Below are 21,488 nucleotides of genomic sequence, written 5' to 3'. Positions count from 1 at the left end.
TGTCCAAGCAAGGACCCTCACTTTAGTCAGAGTAAGTCACACACAATCCAAATTATCCTGTGTCCACCCTCTGCTAGCTTGGCACTGAGTAGTCAGGCTTAACATAGAAGGCATATGTAAAGTATTTGTGCAATAAATCATGCAATAACACAGTAGACCACCACAAAAATACACCACACAGTGTTTAAAAAAAATAAAAAAAATTATCTGGTAAGATGCAGGTCAAACCGATCAAGATTCAATAAGTATACGATGAAATATCACTGTAAAAAAATTATATAAAGTGTCTTTAGTCTTTGAAGAGCAACAAGTGTATCTTGCAAGCACAAAGTACCTGGTTTGCATTCAAATTCTCTACAAGGGACTGCAGAGGAGGAGTTTCATGGAAAACAGGGAGGTGTGCTTTGATTTTTTCAGTGCACACAGACAATGCGTCATTGAGTTTTCAAGCAGGACAGGCTTTGCATTGATTTCTATTGCATAGACTGGGCTCCTCTTCGGGTTGCAGGGTTGTCGGACGCCCCAGGGACAATGCGTTGAAATGCTGGGTGTGTAGGACAAAGTCACAGGGGCTGCGTCGATCCGGTGGGCAATGCATGGAAATTTCTGCTGCATGGCAGGCGCTGCGTCGATTCCTCTCTGGAAGTCGGGCTGCGTCATTCCTGCTCGGCTTTGCGTCAATCCAGTGGGCAATGCATCTAATTTTCGGTCTCAACATTGGCGCTGCATCGGTCTCCTCGTAGGGAAGTCAGGCTGCGTCATTCCGGTTCGGCGTGCAGTGATTTTCTCACTGTGAGGCAGGCTGTGCTTCATTTCTTGCAGGTTGCGTGTCAATTTACGCCGCACAAGGAATTCTTTTGCAGAGATTAAGTATTTTTGGTCCTGGGACTTCAGGGAACAAGAGGCGAGCTTTATCCAAGCCCTTGGAGAGCACTTCTCTGCAGAGCCATAGGACAGCAAGGCAGCAGGGCAACAGCAGGGCGGCAGTCCTTTGCAGAAAAGCAGACAGGTGAGTCCTTTAGGCAGCCAGACAGTTCCTCTTGGCAGGTTGCAGTTTGTGGTTCAGGGTTTCTTCTCCAGTGGTATCTTGTCCAGAAGTGTCTGACTTCAGAAGTGTCTTGTGAAGTATATGTGTCTGAGTTGGTAGGGTCAGAGACCCTGCTTAAGTACCCAAATGTGCCTTTGAAGTGGGGTAGATTTCAAAGAGTGGCTTAGAAATGCACAAGGTCCCCTTTCAGTTCCATCCTGTCTGCCAGGGTCCCAGTAGGGGGTGTGGCAGTCCATTGTGTAAGGGCACACTACTGTCCTTTGACATGTGAGTGTCAGGTCCTCCACCCTCCCAGCCCAGGAAGCCCCATTCAATATGCAGATGTGTGCAAGTGTGACTGAGCATCCTGTGTTTGGGGTTGTCTGAGTGAATGCACAAGGGAGCTGTCAACTAAACCGAACCAGATGTGGATTGGAAGGCACAGAAGTATTTAAGTGTAGAGAAATGCTCACTTTCTACAAGTAGCACTTCTAAAATAGTAATATAAAATCCAACTTCACCAATAGGCAGGACTTTCTATTACCATTCTGACCATACTAAATATGTCCTTCCTACTCCTTTCAGATCAGAATCTAACACTCAAACAATATATCAGGGTAGCCCTAATGCTATCTTATGAAAGGAGCATGCCTCACAGCAGTGTAAAACGAATTTAGGAGTTTTACTCTACCAGGGCATACAGAACACATATGTTCATGTCCTGCCTTTTACCTACATAGCACTCTGTCCTATGGGCTTCCTAGGGCCTAGCTTAGGGGTGACTTACATGTAGAAAAAGGGGAGTTTAAGGCTTGGCAAGCACTTTTAAATGCCAAGTTGAAGTGGCAGTGAAACTGCACACACAGGCCCTGCAATGGCAGGCCTGAGACATGGTTAGGGGGCTACTTATGTGGGTGGCACAACCAGTGCTGTAGCCCACTAGTAGCATTTACTTTGCAGGCCCTGGGCACATGTAGTGCACTTGACTAGGGACTTACAAGTAAATTAAATAGGCCAATTGGGTATGAGCCAATGTCACCATGTTTTAAGGAGAGAGCATATGCACTTTAGCACTGGTTAGTAGTGGTAAAGTGTGCAGAGTCCTAAAGCCAACAAAAATGAGGTCAGAAAAAGAGAAGGAGGAAGGCAAAAAGTTTGGGGGTGACCCTGCAGAAATGCCATTTCCAACAGGAACTATTCCCCTTGGTAGTCTGAGATCAAACAGACCACCCATGGACATCTCAGTGCCTTTCTCTTTGATGCTGCCACCATTTCTTCTCTCTTCTTCCCTTGCCCACTTCTTTTTCCTAGTTCTAGCTTCTTCTTCTTCTATAGCTAGGGCTTCCAATTGAGCCTGATGCTTTCTCTGTTCAAGGGAGAGTTCTGGTTTGCCTGTGGGGGAGCCTCCCCACCATTCCCTACCTGGAAGTATGAATCTAGTACCAGAAGAAATAGATGAGGTGTCATTATCCACCTCCTGGAGGTTGTTGGAGGCGTCACCCTCCCCTTCCTTCTCTGGAGCTGTCTGTGCCCAGACCTTCAGGGACCTAATCAACTCTGCCTTCCTGATCTTGTTGCTCTTAGGTAGCCCCCTGCTCCTACACTGAAGCCAAAGCTCAGCCACTGTGAGTTTGTTCAGCTTAGCCAGATTCAGCTCCCTTGTAGCCCCAGTTTTGAATAACACAAACTTTAAAACTCAGAAATAGAAAAAAAAAATTAGAAATATAAAAAGGATGGATTAAAAATCAGTTTGAGGTCAAATTTCAAAAATGAAAAATGCAAACTTTTGTTCTAATTCAATTTGGCGGAATTTTACAGATCTGAATTTACTTTATTATGTGGTATAATTTAAACACAAGTGTGTATTCACAACACTGGACACCAAATATGTTGGAGGGTGGGGGTAAATATGCACCTACCACTAGCAATAAGGCCACCAACGCAATGTAAGGTACAGTCAAGGTTTTAATACATTAGCCCCTGGCTCAACCCTTCATAGCGGGCTGCGAGCAGGCAGGCTTGACTCAGGAACACGAAAGGATGATGGACGGAGGGCTGAAGCATTTCAAACACTAACCCCCAGTCACAAATCTGGGTTGAATCCATTGTTTTTCTGATCATCATGCCATCCCAGTTTGGGCCCAGCTGCATGCAAAGCAATCTTGTCCATGTTCCCCATGAAAACAGTCTAAACTGAACAGACCAGGCCAGGTTCTCCCTGGCCAGAAGCAAGCATCCTGGGACTGGTTTCAGGGTATCACACTTCATCAGCCAGGCTAGCTTGAATCGAGTGGCACAGTGAGCATGGGACCCATGTCTGGGCATACCCTTCCCACTTTTGTCAACTTTAGTAAACAAGTATAGTAAAGTGGAGTGTAGGAATGTAGTACATCAGGATAGCAGTGGATCACATAGGAGGAAGGTGGGGCGAAGGAGGAAGATGGGCATAAGGAGAAAGGGGGGGACTGTCCAGTCTCGGTGCAAGGGCATTGTGGAGGGGGGACCAGGGAGCACGTTCTGGCAAAGAGTAAGGAAAGGGAGGTGTGAATGCGTTCAGATTTGAAGGGTATGGTTATACCCATTATCAGGGGTCGTACGGGCAATCAGACTTCCAGAGTAGCCAGGAAAGGAGCCAAATCTGGAGGAATATCTCTGTCTTGTCTTGTAGGCTGTAAATAAGTCACTCATTGGAGGCAGCTTGGTACATGGCTGACAGCCACTCAACATGTGTGGGGGTGTGGTTGCGCGCCAGTGTCTAAGGATACAGAGTTTGGCTGTTGCTAATGTGGTATGCAAAAGGCGTAATTGCGGGCAAGAGAGACCCTGGATATCATCTGTGTCATGCAAGAGGAGGAGGGGGTGGGTAAGAGAAGGCGGTATTGGCAAAACTTCTCATAGCGTGTCCACCACTGCCTTCCAGTAATATTGGATGGTCGGACAATCGTTGAGTATATGTAGCAAGTCGCAGTGGGGGTGGGGACAACGCCATCAGGTCGAATGGGGCAGTTTCTCGGGCGTCCAGTAACATTCATGCAGTGTTTTGAAGAGACAGAATTTCAGGTGCGCCTTGCTTGCCTCTATCAAGTCAACCCAGTCGTCATATTCCAGTTGCAGGCGTGATTGCCATTTAGCTTTGACCGTGACTAAGAGGGCTAGGGAGAATAGATTGTGGCTTAGCATGTTATGCATGCCAGACACGACTCCCCGGAAGGAACCCCAGATTTCGAAATAGCTGAGCAATGGGGAGCAGTGAAGCACCCATGGACATGCTCCCATGTGGAGGCAATGTTGAAGCTGGAGGAAGCGCCACGAGTGGTGGCTGGGTAGGTCAAATTCTTCCAGAAGGGCCGCAAATGTCTTCAGATTCCTGTTGGCTAGGAGCTGATCAATATTTCAGAGGTCTTTGATCCGCCAAGTCTCCCAATTAATTGTTTTTCCCCCTATTAACACACCCGCATTATCCCACAGGGGAGCATGTTCATGGATCTGCGGAACCACTCCTAACAAGGGGTGCACCCTTCTCCAGGAATTCTTGGCTTGGATTATGGGGTTGGTGGTTCTAGGCAGGATAGCTTCTGCACTGTAGAGCATATTAAGGCCAGGTCAGGAGTGTGAGATTGTGCTTTTGGTTTTAACCCACAACGGTGGGCCCGGAGTGTCCGGGAGAAAGAAGAGAATCTGAGATAGATGAAATGCAAAGGCATAATGTTCTTCCGAGGGCAGTCCCAACCCGCCGCGCTCACTACGTGCCAGGAGTGTGGCCTTGGATAACCTGGGGCACATTGACCCCCATACGAAGGCACGTATGCATCTATCCACCTCCCTGAGTGTAGCCAGGGGGATTTGTAAGGGCAGCATTCCAAGAACATACAGAAACCGTGGCAAGGTCACCATGCAGCCCGCCTCCACTCTCCCCCAAAGGGAGAGACCTAAGTGAGATCATCTGTCAAAGTCCTTCTTTGTACTGACAAGTAGTGGGTCTGGATTGTCTGCCACAATGCATTCCAGGCCCTTATTTATTTATATATATATATACCTAGGTACTTGAGACAGTACTGCTTCCACTGAACCAGGAAATCCTGTACATCCCAGCATTACTGTCATGGGGACAAAGAGAGTGCCTCACTTTTATCCCAGTTTATTTTGCACCTCAAAAGGGCTTCAAATTCAATTATGATCGGAGTGCTGGGAGCGAGTGGGTGAGGTCTGCGAGCATCACCAGTATGTCATCAGCATATAGGTAAGTGGTAGAGTAACCACAAGGAATGGGTACACCAGAGATGAGGGTCGATCTGCAGATGAGAGTGGCCAAGGGTTCAACAGCTAATGGAAAGAGCGGTGGCGACAGGGGGCAGTCTTGTCGAGTTCCTCGCCTAATTGGGAAGACATCCGAAAGGAATCCCCCGCAGTTGAATTGTGCTGACGGCGAGTCATACAACAAGCGAACCTTCTTAATAAATACAGTCCCTAATCCAAATCACTTCAGAGTTTCAAAAATATATCACTTTTCTATTCAGTCGAATGCCTTTTCAGCATCAAGGGAAAGGGCGAGAGCATTCCTCCCGTGAGTCTTGGGCAGCCCATAGGGCATGCAACAGGGTGTGTAGGTGGTTCCTTTAGGAGTGGCCGGGTACAAAACCCACTTGTGTGTTATGAATAAGGGACAATAAAAACTTCTTGAGGTGGGCTGCAAGGCTACCTGCTAGTATCTTGGTATCTGCATTGAGAAGGGAGATGGAGTGGTAGCTGCCACATAAGAGAGGGTTCTTCCCTGGTTTAGGTAGGACTGCTATGGACACCCTGTTGGAAATAGGTCTCAGGGAACCTGTGTGCTCCGCCCTGCAAAAGGCTTCATAAAGGGAGTACACCAACTCTGCTCCTGTCCATTTATAGAATTCAGCCGAGAACTCATCGTATCTCGGGGCCTTATAGTAAGGGAGTTTAGCAATAGCCTGCACTATCTCTGTTTTACTTATTTCTCCTTCTAAAAGTTCCTCTTTAAGGCAAGGAATACATGTCTTCTCAAAGAACGCAGTCAATTTAATGTGATCTTCTTCCATTTCAGGAGTGTATAAAGCCTGATTGAATTTCCTAAACGTGTTGGCGATTGCCTGGGGGTGAGTAAGAATCATGTCAGCAATGTCACGAATAGCTGGTATGGCCAGCGCTGCTTCTCGCTGACGAAATTGGGCAGCCAGTAGGTGCCCTGCCCTTTTCCCATGTTCATAGTACCGTCCTTAAATCTGCTGCAACATATGTTTTGCCTGGGAGGTATAAAGAGCATTCAGTTCCATTTTGTCCTTTTTGAGAATGTGGCGAATGGGAGGGAGGGAGTTGTGGTGTATTTGCGGGTGCACGTTGCTATACATTCTTCTAAGGCTTGCTGATGGGAACGTCTCTGAGCGTTGGCAATGGCAGCGTCTCTTATGAGCTGCCCTCTTATCGTTGCCTTCGCCACAGTCCATAAGGTCTGTGGAGAAGAGACCGAACCTTTATTGTTTGCCAAGCAATTAGCGACATGCGAACTGAGTCCCTCTTTCCCTTGTAGTGTACGATATCGCAAGGTGTTCAGATACCATGGTTTGCATCCAGGGGTAGCAAAGCCCAGATCCAGTGCCACTAGCACCAGGGAGTGGTACGATAGCGCAGCCACCAATATTTGGGACTCCTTGATCAGTGGGACCAGGCTATGGGTAGCGAGGAAGTAATCTAGTCTAGATTGAGTACCATGGACCGGTGAAACATAGGTGTATTCATAATCAAGCGGGTGGGAGAGATGCCAGTTATCCACCAGACCCTTGTCCGAATGGACGTCCCCAAGAAGCCCTTTGTCTGCATTGTTACCTACATCCTGGTTGCCAGTGCGATCGAGTACAGCATCGCATGTCAGATTCCAGTCACTACCAAGGAGATATTGTGAGGCCCCAATCTCCGCTAGAAGGCGATTAAGAGAAAGAAAGAAAAGGCCTTTGAAGCCTGTAGGGGCATATATAGAACCAACATAGAATGTATGAGCACCGATCTCAGTTTGGTGAGGATGTACCGGTCTTCCGGATCATTCCATGTCTTAAGGACCAGTGGATAAAATTGCCACCCCGCATTTTTTCCCAGAACCGGATTCTCCAGTCCGTGCGTGCGTGGTCCCACTAAAGAGCACTCGACCCACTCAATCCCTCTGTAGTTACTCTGATTCCTGTGGGAAAAGGTGCGTTTCTTGCACAAGGGCAATGTCTGCACGTTTGGATCGCAGGTAGGTCAGAACTTTCTTTCTCTTGATGAAGTGTGTAAGACCATGAACATTCCAGGATAGGACTGTCAGTGGAAACGTAGATCCCATTCTAGGGTCAGGTGTGGTAGATCAATGTGAACTGTGATTCCCTGCTAATCAAATGCACCTAGAAGTGGTGTGCATGTTGGGAAAGACAATGCACAGAGGAGCGCTGGGGGGGGGAGAACGGGAACCCCTGGTTGTTTAAGGAAAGGGGCAGACCAGACAAAGAGTGGAGAAAGAGGGGACGAGTAGAAAGAGTAGAATGAGAAAAGAGTTCAGAAAAATAGAATAGAATCGAATAGAATAGAATAGAATAGAGAAGGAGAAGTAGGGGGCAGCAAGTTGGACACAAGAGGAGAGGAGAACTATAACTATCATACGATGAAATGGACCTGGGGTAAATTGGAAACCGAGGTAAGTACCTCACAGATTCTAAGTCCTGTTGAACTGTGGGTCACAACCTGCATAGTCTGCTAGCCAGACAGTTGAGGGGAGGGGAGACCTGTGAAATGCAGCAAGGGCGTATCAAAGCGAGCCTCTGCAGCCGGAGTGATCAAGGTAGGGGATGTATGGGGATGTATGAGGAGGGGAGGAAAGAAGGGACAGTTGCTGTGAAGAAGGGGGCCAGCAATCATCTGACAGTAGGCCAGGAGGGACAGGGTGAGAAAGGTTAGTTGATTTGGGCACCCTCGGGGATCTTTTCGCTTCTGGGCTGATGCTGGATGAGAAGGACCGTCTGAGGAGGTAGCTTTGGAGCTAGTGCTGCAGTTATAACGGAAGAGCACTCCTGATATCAGTGTCCACCTGCCAAGGGCCATGAGCACTGGTACTGCCAGCAGCACCAGTGGCACTGAAATTGGATTCTATATCTCTGCATCAGTGTCAGCTACAGTGTTGGACCTTCTCTCGACTCCACAGCTCAGACTCTTGCTAAAGGAGGATATGTAACAATAGCAGCAACACTCATAAGTGTCACAATAGCTCTAACTGGGAAGAGGGCTATGAGGGACCTTGCCATGTTAGGGCCATTTCCAAGTTCCTCATTGTGTGTTTCGCCCCACTTCCTATTGTCTGTTTGACCCCATTCCCCTTGACTAAGCCTTGGAGCCCTCTCTTTGGCCACCTGGTGTTAAGCAGAAATTCTCACTTGAAGGATCACTGCACTTCTTTTGTCCTCTTCCCAGAGGACTCACCTGAGACCATTGGCTCTCCATCCATTGAAAACCAATGTGCTTGAACTCTTCTGAGATTTTGCAAGAAATAGAGTAGCACACTTGACCTAGTGGCCATCTTCGAAAGCTCACCTATAAAGACCGCACCATACCAACACAACCTCGCTTTGCTTTGTCAACTTTGACCAGAGAGCAGCTGTTTCTGGACTACCAAAGGTACTGATCACTCAACAAGGGGTCATCATGAAAGCAACCTTTATCTGGCATCTTTCAGATATGGGACCTTTCAAAAAGAAGAATAAGAATTTAATTAAAGTCAGAACTTTCCAGAAATCTGCTAGCAATACAGGTTAATGGCACCTGTCAGTTGTACCTTCCAGGAGCAATTCATTAGAATTGTTTCAACACATGTATTGTTTGGACCCTGCTTTTGTGTAAAGACTTCCCAAGAACAAATTGTGTGATAGAAAGAGACGTTTTTTGCATTCTTGTATTCTACATATGTTGGGCTATTGTGTAATAACTTTAAGGAGAGGTTAAGGGAAATCCAGAGATCAGAGAATATCCAGGAGGAGGTTCTGGCTATTCCATGTTCCTCAGATGTATACAAGGATGTATTTACAGGTTAGAAGTAATTCTGATGCAAAGAGTCAGCCTACTTGTGTTTGCAAATATTGCATTTACTGGAACAGATAGGTGTAATAGGAAGTACAGTGACCCGTGAGTGTGAGGTGGGATTGTTTACAAATTAAGAAGGATCCAGAACAACACAAAAGCCACGGATTCAAGAAAACTCCACTAATCTCTCTTTCTCTCATTCATTCCTAACACCATTTCCCTTCAGAGTAACTGGGGGTGAAGGTTGTGCTTGAAAGGAGTGGGTGGGTCAGCATTGCCCCTGTGGAACACTTGGATTTTCAGGTGAGTGGTATTGTGACAATGTGTTGCTCTGATGAAGTTAACTTGCAGGTCAGCCAGAGCACAGCTGTGCTCTTACCAGACATATATTGTGTCATGTGGATAGTGTAAATACTAATTGCAGCCCACATATGACATGTAACTCTCAAATAGTTGGCCCATTCTCTGTGTCATCTACCATGGCCCGACAGGAAAGTTAAATAGACTGACTGGGTGAAACTAATTTTACCAATACAATTTTAGGGCCAGAGCATACAAACTGTGGTATTGAGTAGCAGTGTCTCATTGCAGAGAGTACTAATAAAAACAAACATAGCGGCAGAAAAATCTGGAGTAACCATGCAAAAAAATTAAATTTGCTATAGGGAGTATATAAGTAGTGCAGATGATGTGGTAAAGTGATTTGGGGATGAGAATCTCTTGGGATTGGGCAAGCTTGAAGAGGTCAAGTTAAGAGTTCCAAGGGGGGCAGGCCATCAGCTCTATCATAATTTCTTCCCCTGAAAATGGCTACAAATTTGCAGGGCAACGCATTTGTGTTGAAAGGAGTACTTTAAAGAAATGTTATATTGCCTTTCAACTTTATCATACATTTTGACATATAGGGCCTGATTAGGACATTGGCAAAGGGGATTAATCTGTCCTGAAAGCGACAGATATACCATCCGCCATTTTAAAAGTTCCATAGAATATAATGGAACTTGTAATAGCGGGTGGGATATCCATCACATTTAGGACGGAGTAATCACCTCCACCAAGTTCGTAATCAGGCCCATACTCTTTTTGGCTTCTCCAAATTGTGTGCCTTGAGTGTTCATGGTCTCCTGCTAATGGCAACCTGAGCTCCTTCCACATTCCAGGACTATGTTAATGGTAGTTCAATGGGGATGTGAAGGGGACACATGCAGGGGGCGTACTACTGGCACACCAAAGGTGCTCTAAAGGCAAGCCCATCTGGACTCGTCTGAGCCTGGAATACTCCCACAGTTCTAGAAACCTTTTGACATATAGGGCCTGATTAGGACATTGGCAAAGGGGATTAATCTGTCCTGAAAGCGACAGATATACCATCCGCCATTTTAAAAGTTCCATAGAATATAATGGATCTTGTAATATGGCGGGTGGGATATCCATCACATTTAGGACGGAGTAATCACCTCCACCAAGGTCGTAATCAGGCCCATACTCTTTTTGGCATCTCCAAATTGTGTGCCTTGAGTGTTCATAGTTTCCTGCTAATGGCAACCTGAGCTCCTTCCACATTCCAGGACTATCTTAATGGTAGTTCAATGGGGATGTGAAGGGGACACATGCAGGGGGCGTACTACTGGCACACCAAAGGTGCTCTAAAGGCAAGCCCATCTGGACTCGTCTGAGCCTGGAATACTCCCACAGTTCTAGAAACCTGGGTTTACCCCTACCCACCTTTACCATGTTGTGCTCCTCTGAGCTCCAAACTGTGGCCCCCTGCTTTCCAGACTGCACCACACAGCACAGAATGAGCATTAACATGTACCTCTGTGATATTCTCATGCATAGTCCCACATGCCAGACCCACCACTCCAATGCCAACAGCCCACCCCACCAGCTATATGAGCACCACACGTTCAAGATGTGCATCACAGTCAACTTCTCATTTACAGACCACCAGGACTTCACATCAATTTTGCCTGGGACATCATGGACTTCATCACACCCCTCATCATCAATGTCAGCACTTCTATCCTCCTTGGAGACCTTAGCTTTAACATAGAAGATGGGACCAATCCAAACTCAACAGCCCCTTTAGAAAACTTCATTAACTTTGTCCTCACCCAGATTGTTACTGAACCCATCCACATAGCCAGACACCTATTGGACCCTATTTTCTTTCCAATCAGCAACATTATAGTCAATTAGCCACCAACTATGACCTGAACAGATCACGCCCTCATCAGTTTCAACATACCCATTCTGCAGCACAACAGACCTGGCTGCTGCAGCTGGAAAAGCATCACAGACGAGGACTAGACTTCACCCTCTCTGTGCAGTGGCCTGAACACACCACCAACTTTCCAAAAGGCAACCTCAGAGGCTGGATCACCACATGTGCTGACATTCTAGCTCCCCTCAAGCTCAATCTACTGGTAAAAACCCAACCACAGGCCAGCTACACAGAGGAACTCTGGCACTAATAATATTAAGGAATGTGTTGCTATTATCAAACATTTTGCTGTGCCACTTGCTGCTCCAACAACATCATTCCCTCACAAGAACTTTGCAAAAAACTCTTGGAATTTGTCACTGTCACAACTCAACTTCCCATCATGGCCTCAGAATGAACCCAGACCTCATGGCCCACTGTCCCCACTGTCAAAATTGCTGCAACCATGGAACCATCTACCTGGGGGCCTTTCTGATGTTTACCCCCACCATCCCTTTCCTTAAGGACTCTGACTGATCATCAAAACACAAAGACCCATCCTCAACAACTCGCTTGGCTCTGCCAGATTCCTGGACACCTGGAAAAATGTCCAAATCATGCCCTTGTTCAAGAAAACATCAGCTGACCCAGCCATATTTTCCAACTATAGACACATTTCCCTCCTACCATACCAGGCAAAGGTTGTAGAGAAACTAATCAACTGAGCCATCACTGATCACCTCAGCAACTACCAGCTCCTTAGCACAATGCAGTCCAGATTCAGGCCTTACTGCAGAAAAAGCACTCATCGCTACCACAGGACATCCTCATGACACTAGACAGAGGAGACATGGCAGCCCTCCTTCTCCTGTACCCCTCTATGGCATTTGCCATGGTTTCACACCCCCTCCTCATCAGGTACCTCAATGATACTTGCATCCAGGGACCTTCTCTTGGCTTGATCTGCTCCTTCTCCATGGATAGAATACAATCTGTTAGCCTAGCACCTTACTCCTCGGAAGCGCTGCAATCTCATCTGTGGAGTGCCTCGAGCTTCATCACTCAGCCTCACCCTCTTCCACGCATACTTGATCCCTCTGGCTAGCTGCACAAACAACATCAACATCTTCTCCTACTACATGGAACTCATACTCTCCATCTTGTATAAGACGCCTACCACAAGAAACAAGTTCACTGCCTGCATGACCAAAGTTGCTAACTGTACAAAAGCCAGCTGTCTCAAATTCAACAACGGCAAGACAGAAGTAGTAATCTGCAGCAAGAACACTGCCCCATGGCACTCAACCCGTAGCTGGCTGAAGTTGACTCTCACCCATACCCCGTAACCATACTAGGAAACTCAGAACAATCATCAACAGCAACAGGACATGATTTAACAAGTCAACACCATCACTGCATCCTGCTTCCACACCCTAAAAATGCTAGGGAGACCTTCAAATGGCTCCCAAGCAACACTAGGAAAACTGTCACTCATGCCCTAGTCATCAGTAAATTGGACTATGGAAACAGCTTCTACACCAGAATCATGAACCACCTCACTAGAAGACTACAAACCATCTAGAATTTGTAGCCAAACTTACCCTCAACTTCCCACCCAGAATTCATAGTGCACCACACCTCAGGAAGCTCCACTGGCTCCCGATATACAAATACGCTCATTTCAAGCTCCTCACACAGAGTATAAAAACACTGTACAACTTAGACCCCAACTCCCTGTATAGTGGTATATCTTTCCACCATACGCTCAGACACCTCCACTCTGCAGGATTTCTACTTGCACACACCCAATGCATAAACAGACATGACCGTCACCACCGGCAGACACTGCCTTTGGCCCAGGACCCCTATAGGAAGCAATGTTATTCAATAGGTATGTCCGCCGAGGTAGCAGCCGCCTACCACCATGACGACTTCTGCCAGCGGTCATTTCCCATTGTCAAGTGAAGTAGGTCAGGCAGTCGCCGTGGCTTTATATGGTAGGAAAATTGAATTTTTCATGTGTAACAATGTTTAAAATAGTACTACATCCTACACAAATAGTTTTCCTGGAATAAGAAAAGTCAGACAACCTCTTGTGTACCATCCGCTGGAAGATTTGCAGATGATGGAGAGTCGACATGTGATCCAAACTTACTGCCTGGCTAGGCAGACAATCAAGGATCTCTGTCATCAGTTGGAGCCAGATCTAATGCCTGCCATCAGTCATCCTAATAGCATATCACCCATTGCGCAAGTCATGTCTGTGCTGCATTTCCTGGGTACAGGTTCTTTCCAAAATACCGTGGCACCAACTGCTGGGATATCCCAGCCTATGTTCAGTCTTGTCTTGAAGGATGTACTATCAGCATTGTTAAAACGCTTGGACAGCTACATCAATTTTCCTAAGCGTGGGGATTTTGCCCATGTAAAAGCAGAGTTCTATGGTTTAGTACAAATCCCACATGTAGTGGGATCCATAGATGTTGCCCGTGTAGCCTTGGTTCCTCCACATGACAATGAACAGGCCTATCAGAACAGGAAAAACTTCCAATCCTTGAATGTCCAGATATTCTGTTTGGTGGACCTCTACACCTCTCAAGTATGTACCCAGTACCCCGGGTCAGTCAATGATGCGTTCATCATGTGGAACAGTGCTATTCGCCAGCTGATGACAAAAATTTACCTAGAGAGAGCCTGGCTGGTTGGTGAGTCACATATGTCATATGTGTTTGTATGCTTTGTCTGCTTCCACATGTGATGATGGCTTGAACTTCTGTTTCTACTCATATTGCATTCCATTACAGTAGACTCTGCATACTCAAACTGTGACTAAGCCTACCACACAAGGGGAAGTTTGCTTCAACGAGGCTTATAGAAGGACAAGGCAGGTTGTGAAGCAGGCTTTTGGGCTCCTGAAGGCAAGATTTTGCTGCATCGATAAGTCTGTTGGAACCCTCTTCTACTCACCTGCTAAAGTGTGTCAGATCATTGTGGCCTGTTGTATGCTCCACAATCTTTCCCTGAGGCGACAGATACCATACATCACAGATGAGGGGGAGCTAGCAGTACCAGCAGGTGAGATTCCAGGAATGTCAAGTAAGGATGACAGTGATGTCAATGACGGTGGAGATATGCTGGCTGACCTCATCAATCAGTAGTTCACCTGAGTATAAGTATGTAATAATCTATGATCTCACTAATCTCCGGGGGTGTTATGAGGCTCATGGTTGTATGTGAAGGGGTTCTGTGTGATCATCTGACAGGTCATTTGATACTTTGCAGTATGCAGCAGACGTTTACTAGGTTTTACTGACTTGCACTTGTGACTTTCGTGAAGAACACCTTAGTTTGGGGCATTTTAAAGCACAGTTAACTAACAAAATGTGATGGAAACTTGTAGGCCATGTAGGTCTTTGCTTGGCCAACATTCATGTGTTTCCCTTTTTATCTTTCTAGGTCTCTTCACTATGCCATCCTCATGTGGACACATCTGAGCTGTGTCATTGGAAGATGGATGGAGCTGGTCTGACATGTGAAGTGGACTGATGCAGGTACTGAGTTAAAACTAAATGGGTTTATGAGTCCCATTCCAGGCTGCCAGAACAGTAGGAGGGCAGAGACATTTGGTACACAATGGACTTGTTTTCCATGGTAAGTGGGTACAATAGTGTCCTTTGTGTGATTTTTTGCCCTGTCACATGTAATCCAGCACAAACTATTCCCTCTGCCCTCACATTGTGTTGACAATTATCCTGTATGACTTGTATGTTGCTGTCATTGTGTTCCCTCATTGCAGTCCAAAGTGCCTGTGGCACTACACTGACACAGGAGTGTCACATGCCTACAGATGTATGACAATTGTAAGTGGAAGGGCCTCTGACTAGGGACTGCAGTACTGTTCTCTGTCTGTATAATGGGGAATGTAGTTGTGCTAGACATGGTGTAGGTATGTGATAAGGGTGAAGCTGATCACAATTTTAACCATTCTGTTGGCCTATTCAGTCGGACACAGCCTGACATGTCCATGACTTCAGTGACCATTGGGAAGGTACTTGCAGATACCTGCGCAAAAGTATATATCTTTTTCAACAGACTTGACTGTGATGGGCTGTAGGAAGGTAGCCTCTTTCGAGCCTGGTTACCCCCACTTTTGGCCTGTTTGTGAGTATATGTCAGAGTGATTTTACTGTCTCACTGGGATCCTGCTAGCCGGGCCCAGTGCTCATAGTGAAAACCCTATGTTGTCAGTGTGTTAGATATGTGTCACTGGGATCCTGCTAGCCAGGACCCCAGTGCTCATAAGTTTGTGGCCTACATGTGTTCCCTGTGTGGTGCCTAACTGTATCACTGAGGCTCTGCTAACCAGAACCTCAGTGTTTATGCTCTCTCTGCTTTTAAAATTGTCACTGCAGGCTAGTGACTGATTTTACTAATTCTGATTGGCACACTGGAACACCCTTATAATTCCCTAGTTTATGGTACCTAGGTACCCAGGGTATTGGGGTTCCATGAGATCCCTATGGGCTGCAGCATTTCTTTTGCCACCCATAGGGAGCTCAGACAATTCTTACACAGGACTGCCACTGCAGCCTGAGTGAAATAACGTCTATGTTATTTCACAGCCATTTTACACTGCGCTTAAGTAACTTATAAGTCACCTATATGTCTAACCCTCACTTGCTGAAGGTTAGGTGCAAAGTTACTTAGTGTGTGGACACCCTGGCACTAGCCAAGGTGCCCCCACATTGTTCAGGGCAAATTCCCCTGTGTGTGCGGAGACACCACTACATGCGTGCACTACATATAGGTCAACACCTACATGTAGCGTCACAATGGTAACTCCGAATATGGCCATGTAACATGTCTAGGATCATGGAGTTGTCACCCGAATACCATTCTGGTATTGGGGAGACAATTCCATGCATCCCCGGGTCTCCAGCAGAGAGCCCGGGTACTGCCAAACTAACTTTCCGGGGTCTCCTCTGCAGCTACCGCTGCTTCCAAACCCTAAGACAGGTTTCTGCCCCCCTGGGGCCTGGGCAGCCTGGTCCCAGGAAGGCAGTACAAAGGATTTCCTCTGAGAGAGGGTGCTACACCCTCTCCCTTTGGAAATAGGTGTGGAGGGCCTAGGAGGAGTAGCCTCTCCTGGCCTCTGGAAATGCTTTGAAGGGCACAGATGGTTTCCTCCTAGCATAAGCCAGTCTACACCGGTTCAGGGATCCCCCCAGCCCTGCTCTTGCACGAAACTGGACAAAGGAAAGGAGAGTGACCACTCCCCTGACCAGCACCTCCCAGGGGAATTGTCCAGAGCTCCTCCAGTGTGTCCCAGACCTCTGCCATCTTGGATGCAGAGGTATAAGGGCACAATGGACAGCCCTGAGTGGCCAGTGCCAGCAGGTGACGTCAGAGACCCCTCCTCATAGGTGTTTACCTTTCTCTGTAGCCATCCTCCTCTGAGGGCTATATGGGGTCTCTCCTGTGGGCATCTCAGCAGATAACGAATGCAAGAGCTCACCAGAGTTCCTCCGCACTTCCCTCTTTGACTTCTGCCAAGGATCAGCCGCTGACTGCTCCAGGACGCGTGTATAACTGCAACAAAGTAGCAAGAAGACTACCAGGAACATTGTAACGCCTCATCCTGCCGGCTTTCTCGACTGTTTCCTGGTGGTGCATGCTCTGAGGGCTGTCTGCCTTCACCCTGCACTGGAAGCCAAGAAGAAATCTCCTGTAGGTCGACAGAATCTTTCCCCTGCCAATGCAGGCACTAAACTTCTGCATCACCGGTCCTCTGGGTCCCCTCTCATCCTGACGAGCATGGTCCCTGGAACACAGGAGCTGGGTCCAAGTGTCTTCGACAGTCCAGTGGCCCTTCTGTCCAAATTTGGTGGAGGTAAGTCCTTGCCTCCCCACGCGAGACAGTAATCCTGTGTACTGCATGAACTGCAGCTGCTCGGGCTTCTGTGCACTTTTGCAAGACTAACTTCGTGCACAGCCTATCCCAGGTCCCCAGCACTCCGTCCTGCATTGCCCAACTCATTGAGTTGGACTCCGACGTCGTGGGACCCTCCTTTGTGACTCTGAGTCGACTGCTGTCTTCAGATCTTCTAAGTGCCTGTTCAGGTACTTCTGTGGGTTCTGCCTGCTTCTGCATGGGCTTTCCGTGTTGCTGAGCACCCCCTCTGTCTGCTCCTCCAAGGGGCGACCTCCTGGTCCTTCCTGGGCCCTAGCCGCACCCAAAATCCTCAACTGCGACTCTTGCAGTTAGCAAGGCTTGTTTGTGATCTTTCTGCGCGGAAACAACTCTGCATCATCCAGCACACGTGGGACATCTTTTGACCAAAGGAGAAGTTCCTGGCACCTTCCATTGTTGCAAAATCTTTGGCTTCTTTCACCAGGAGGCAGCCCTTTTGTGCCTTAATCTTGGGTTTAGTGGACTCCTTCCCCCCTGGATGCTTACGTGACTCTTGGACTTTGTCCCCTTCCTTTACAGGTCCTCAGGTCCAGGAATCCATCTTCAGTGTTTTGCAGTCAGTTGTTGTCCTTGAAGAATCCCCCATCTCGACTTTACTGTCTTTCTGGGGTAGTAGGGTGACTTTACTCCTACTTTTCAGGGCTTTGGGGTGGGGTATCTTGGACACCCTTAGTGTTTTCTTACACTACCAGTCACCCTCTACACACTACACTAGGTCTGGGTTCCATTCGTGGTTCGCATTCCACTTTTGGAGTATATGGTTTGTGTTGCTCCTAGGCCTATTTCTCCCTATTGCATTCTATTGTGATTCTACATTGTTTGCACTAATTTTCTAACTGTTACTTACCTGATTTTGGTTTGTGTGCATATATTTTGTGTATATTACTTACCTCCTAAGGGAGTATATCCTCTGAGATACTTTTGGCATATTGTGACTAAAGTAAAGTACCTTTATTTTTAGTAACTTTGAGTATTGTGTTTTCTTGTGATATAGGGGGTCATTACAACATTGGCGGTAAATCCCGCTTACTGCCGTGCAGATGACTGCCAGCACACCGCCACGGCTGCGGAATTCCACCACAGCTATTATGACCCATAGCTCGGAATCCGCCAAAATGTAGACACCCACACAAGTCCGCCACACTAAAGGTCAGTGATAAACTGGCGATAACAAAACCTCCACCGTCACGCCAACAGGAATACGCCCACACTATCAGGAGCCACAAATACACTGGGAGGGCTGCTGTGCGACAGGGGGAGGACAGGCCCAGGGAACCCACTCTCCACGAGGCCCTCTCCAACATCATGGGAGCCTACCACCATTCCCAGGAGACGATGGCCAAGTTTCAGGAGACCCAGCGGCTGCAGGAGGAACAGTATTTGGGGTTCAGGGAGGAACTCAAATCCATCAACACCACCCTGGGCACCATTGTAGGGGTGCTGAAGCAACTCGTCAACACCAGGAGGGATACTGTGGCACAACAAGGGGCCCCTTGACACTAGCCTCAATGATGAACTGCCCAACACCTCCGCCGGCGCTAGTGGACAGGAGACACCGCCACAGGACCACGACACCAGCACCCCACCCCCTGCAGATGGAGAACCACCATGCAAGCGGTCCCTGAGATCCAAGACAAAGACAGAGAACAATGCCAAGACCCCCACCAAGAAATGAGACATCCCTGATTGTCATCCTTCTGTTCCACTTTCTCACCCTGTCCATCCTTAAACTGCCCTAGCTCCACTTCCTATGCCCTTTGGACAATGCACCTGTGAGACTAATAGACTGGACTCTGCCATGGACATTCCTCCACCATCACCCCTGACCATTTTACCACCCCCTCCAATATTTAGCACTTAAATAATCACCCTTAAAGCACAAAACAATCTGGAGTCAGTCTGTGCTTTCACAAAGGTGTATTTGCAATAACTTTGTAAAAATTATATATCCATTGTATTGTCAACATACCTATGTCACACAGCTTTAGTCCATGAGGAAACAAAGCAGATGTCACACAGTGGGACCCACATCTGTGAAATTGAAAGGGAAAGTGACAACTCAGGGTCCATACACTGGGTGAAGGTGACAGATAGATGAGAGGTAGAACAATTATGTCAGATGTGGCAGGCAGTGATGTCTTCTTACCTGTGTCTCACTGGAAGTATTGTTGGATCACTGTGTTTCTGTTGTCGATGTCCTCTTCTTCTGCGTCCTCTTCTTCACTGTCGAGAGGCTCCACAGCTGCCACAACACCTCCATCTGGACCATCCTCCTGCAGAAAAGGCACCTGTTGTTGCAAAGCCAAGTTGTGAAGCATACAGCAGGCCACGATGATCTGACATACCTTCTTTGGTGAGTAGAATAGGGAACCACCTGTCAGATGGAGGCACCTGAACCTGGCCTTCAGGAGGCCAAAGATCCTCTCTATAACCCTCCTAGTTCGCCCATGGGCCTCATTGTAGCGTTCCTCTGCCCTCGTTCTGGGATTCCTCACTGGGGTCAGTAGCCATGACAGGTTGGGGTAGCCAGAGTCACCTGCAAATGTCGTGGGAAATCTGTTAGACACACACTAACTCTTAGGGACATCCCCAGACACCTAGTCACTCTGTATAGGCTTCATGTCCTCACCTAATAGCCACACAGAGTGCCTCTGGAGTTGCCCCATCACATAAGGGATGCTGCTATTCCTCAAAATGTAAGCGTCATGCACTGAGCCAGGAAACTTGGCATTCACATGGGAGATGTACTGGTCGGCTAAACACACTATCTGCACATTGATCGAATGGTAACTCTTACGGTTTCTGTACACCTGTTCACTCCTGCGGGCGGGACCAAGGCCACATGTGTCCCATCAATGGCACCTATGATGCTGGGGATATGTCCCAGGGCATAGAAGTCACCTTTCACTGTAGGCAAATCCTCCACCTGAGGGAACACGATGTAGCTGCGCATGTGTTTCAGCAGGGCAGACAATACTCTGGACAACACGTTGGAGAACATAGGCTGTGACATCCCTGATGCTATGGCCTCTGTCATTTGAAAAGACCTACTTGCCAGGAAATGGAGTACTGACAGGACCTGCACTAGAGGGGGATTCCTGTGGGATGGCGGATAGCTGACATCAGGTCTGGCTCCAACTGGGCACACAGTTCCAGGATTGTGGCACGATCAAGTCTGTGGGTGACAATTACATGTCGCTCCTCCATTGTCGATAGGTACACCAGCGGTCTGTACACTGGAGGATGCAGTCACCTCCTCATCTGCCGCAGCGGACGTGCTCTATGGAGGAGAACAGCGAGCAGAGAGTCAACCAACACTGAGGTACGTTAACACAACTTTATTTCTCAATTTTTTAAAACCGCTATGTGCCTGTATTAGTGTGTATGCAAGGCCTAGATATGTGTGACGCATTAAAAAATAATGCCATGTGGCCCCCTGAAATGGCGGCTGCCTGACCTGTAAGGTGGGACAAGGGGATGTGAGGTAACTGCGCTGGCGTTGTACATCATTGCGGTAGGCGGTCGTAGACCGCAGCGCAATCCTGCATTGGTTAACATTGGACCCTATGGGTCCGAGGAGCCAATGTTGATGTACGCTGCCGGTGACGGTACGCACCGCCGTGGACGTGACCGCCATTTTCTCTCTGTTCAATCATTTGACACCTGATCTTCGACAGGAAAGGACCTACACTGCAAGTGCTGCTGTGACCTCAGTCTGGAAGAGACAATGGCCCATGTGTCTGGGGAAAGGGCCCCTGCCTTCAGCACGGAGGAGTTGGAGAAACTAGAGGATGGGGTCCTCCCCCAGTACACGCTACTCTACGGTCCTCCAGACAAACAGGTAAGTACACTGTGAGCATGCCGAATGGGCAATGCCTGTGTGGAGTGGTGTGGATGGAAGATGGGGGGGGGGATGAGGCGTGCATGAAACGACGGTAAGTGCATGTGCATCATGGAAAGGGTAGGGATGCGGGCCAATGACTTTGACAGTGCGGACGGTTATATCTACTACTTTTCCCATGTACTAATCCTTTAGGTCAGCGCCCACCAGAAGAAGGATATTTGGCATGCCATCGCCAAGGAAGTCCAGGCCCTGGGGGTCCACCACAGACAGAGCACCCACTGCCGGAAAAGATGGGAAGACATTCGCCGCTGGAGCAAAAAGACGGCGGAGGCCCAGCTGGGGATGGCCTCCCAACGTGGGAGGGGTGCCCGTCGCACCATGA

General features: G+C 47.8%; 1 protein-coding gene across 1 annotated transcript; it reads left to right on the top strand.

The window, feature by feature from the left end:
- The first annotated feature begins 13,416 nt into the window (after positions 1 to 13,416).
- LOC138255869 (putative nuclease HARBI1) lies at positions 13,417 to 14,449 on the top strand. The gene is made up of 2 exons (XM_069205845.1): positions 13,417 to 13,992; positions 14,099 to 14,449. Exons 1-2 carry the CDS (start codon positions 13,417 to 13,419, stop codon positions 14,447 to 14,449), a joined length of 927 nt encoding a protein of 308 aa, XP_069061946.1.
- The last annotated feature ends 7,039 nt before the right edge of the window (positions 14,450 to 21,488 follow it).

Source organism: Pleurodeles waltl, chromosome 1_2 (assembly GCF_031143425.1).
Source record: "Pleurodeles waltl isolate 20211129_DDA chromosome 1_2, aPleWal1.hap1.20221129, whole genome shotgun sequence".
NCBI lineage: Eukaryota > Metazoa > Chordata > Amphibia > Caudata > Salamandridae > Pleurodeles > Pleurodeles waltl.
This window is presented reverse-complemented; position numbering and strand designations above follow the sequence as displayed.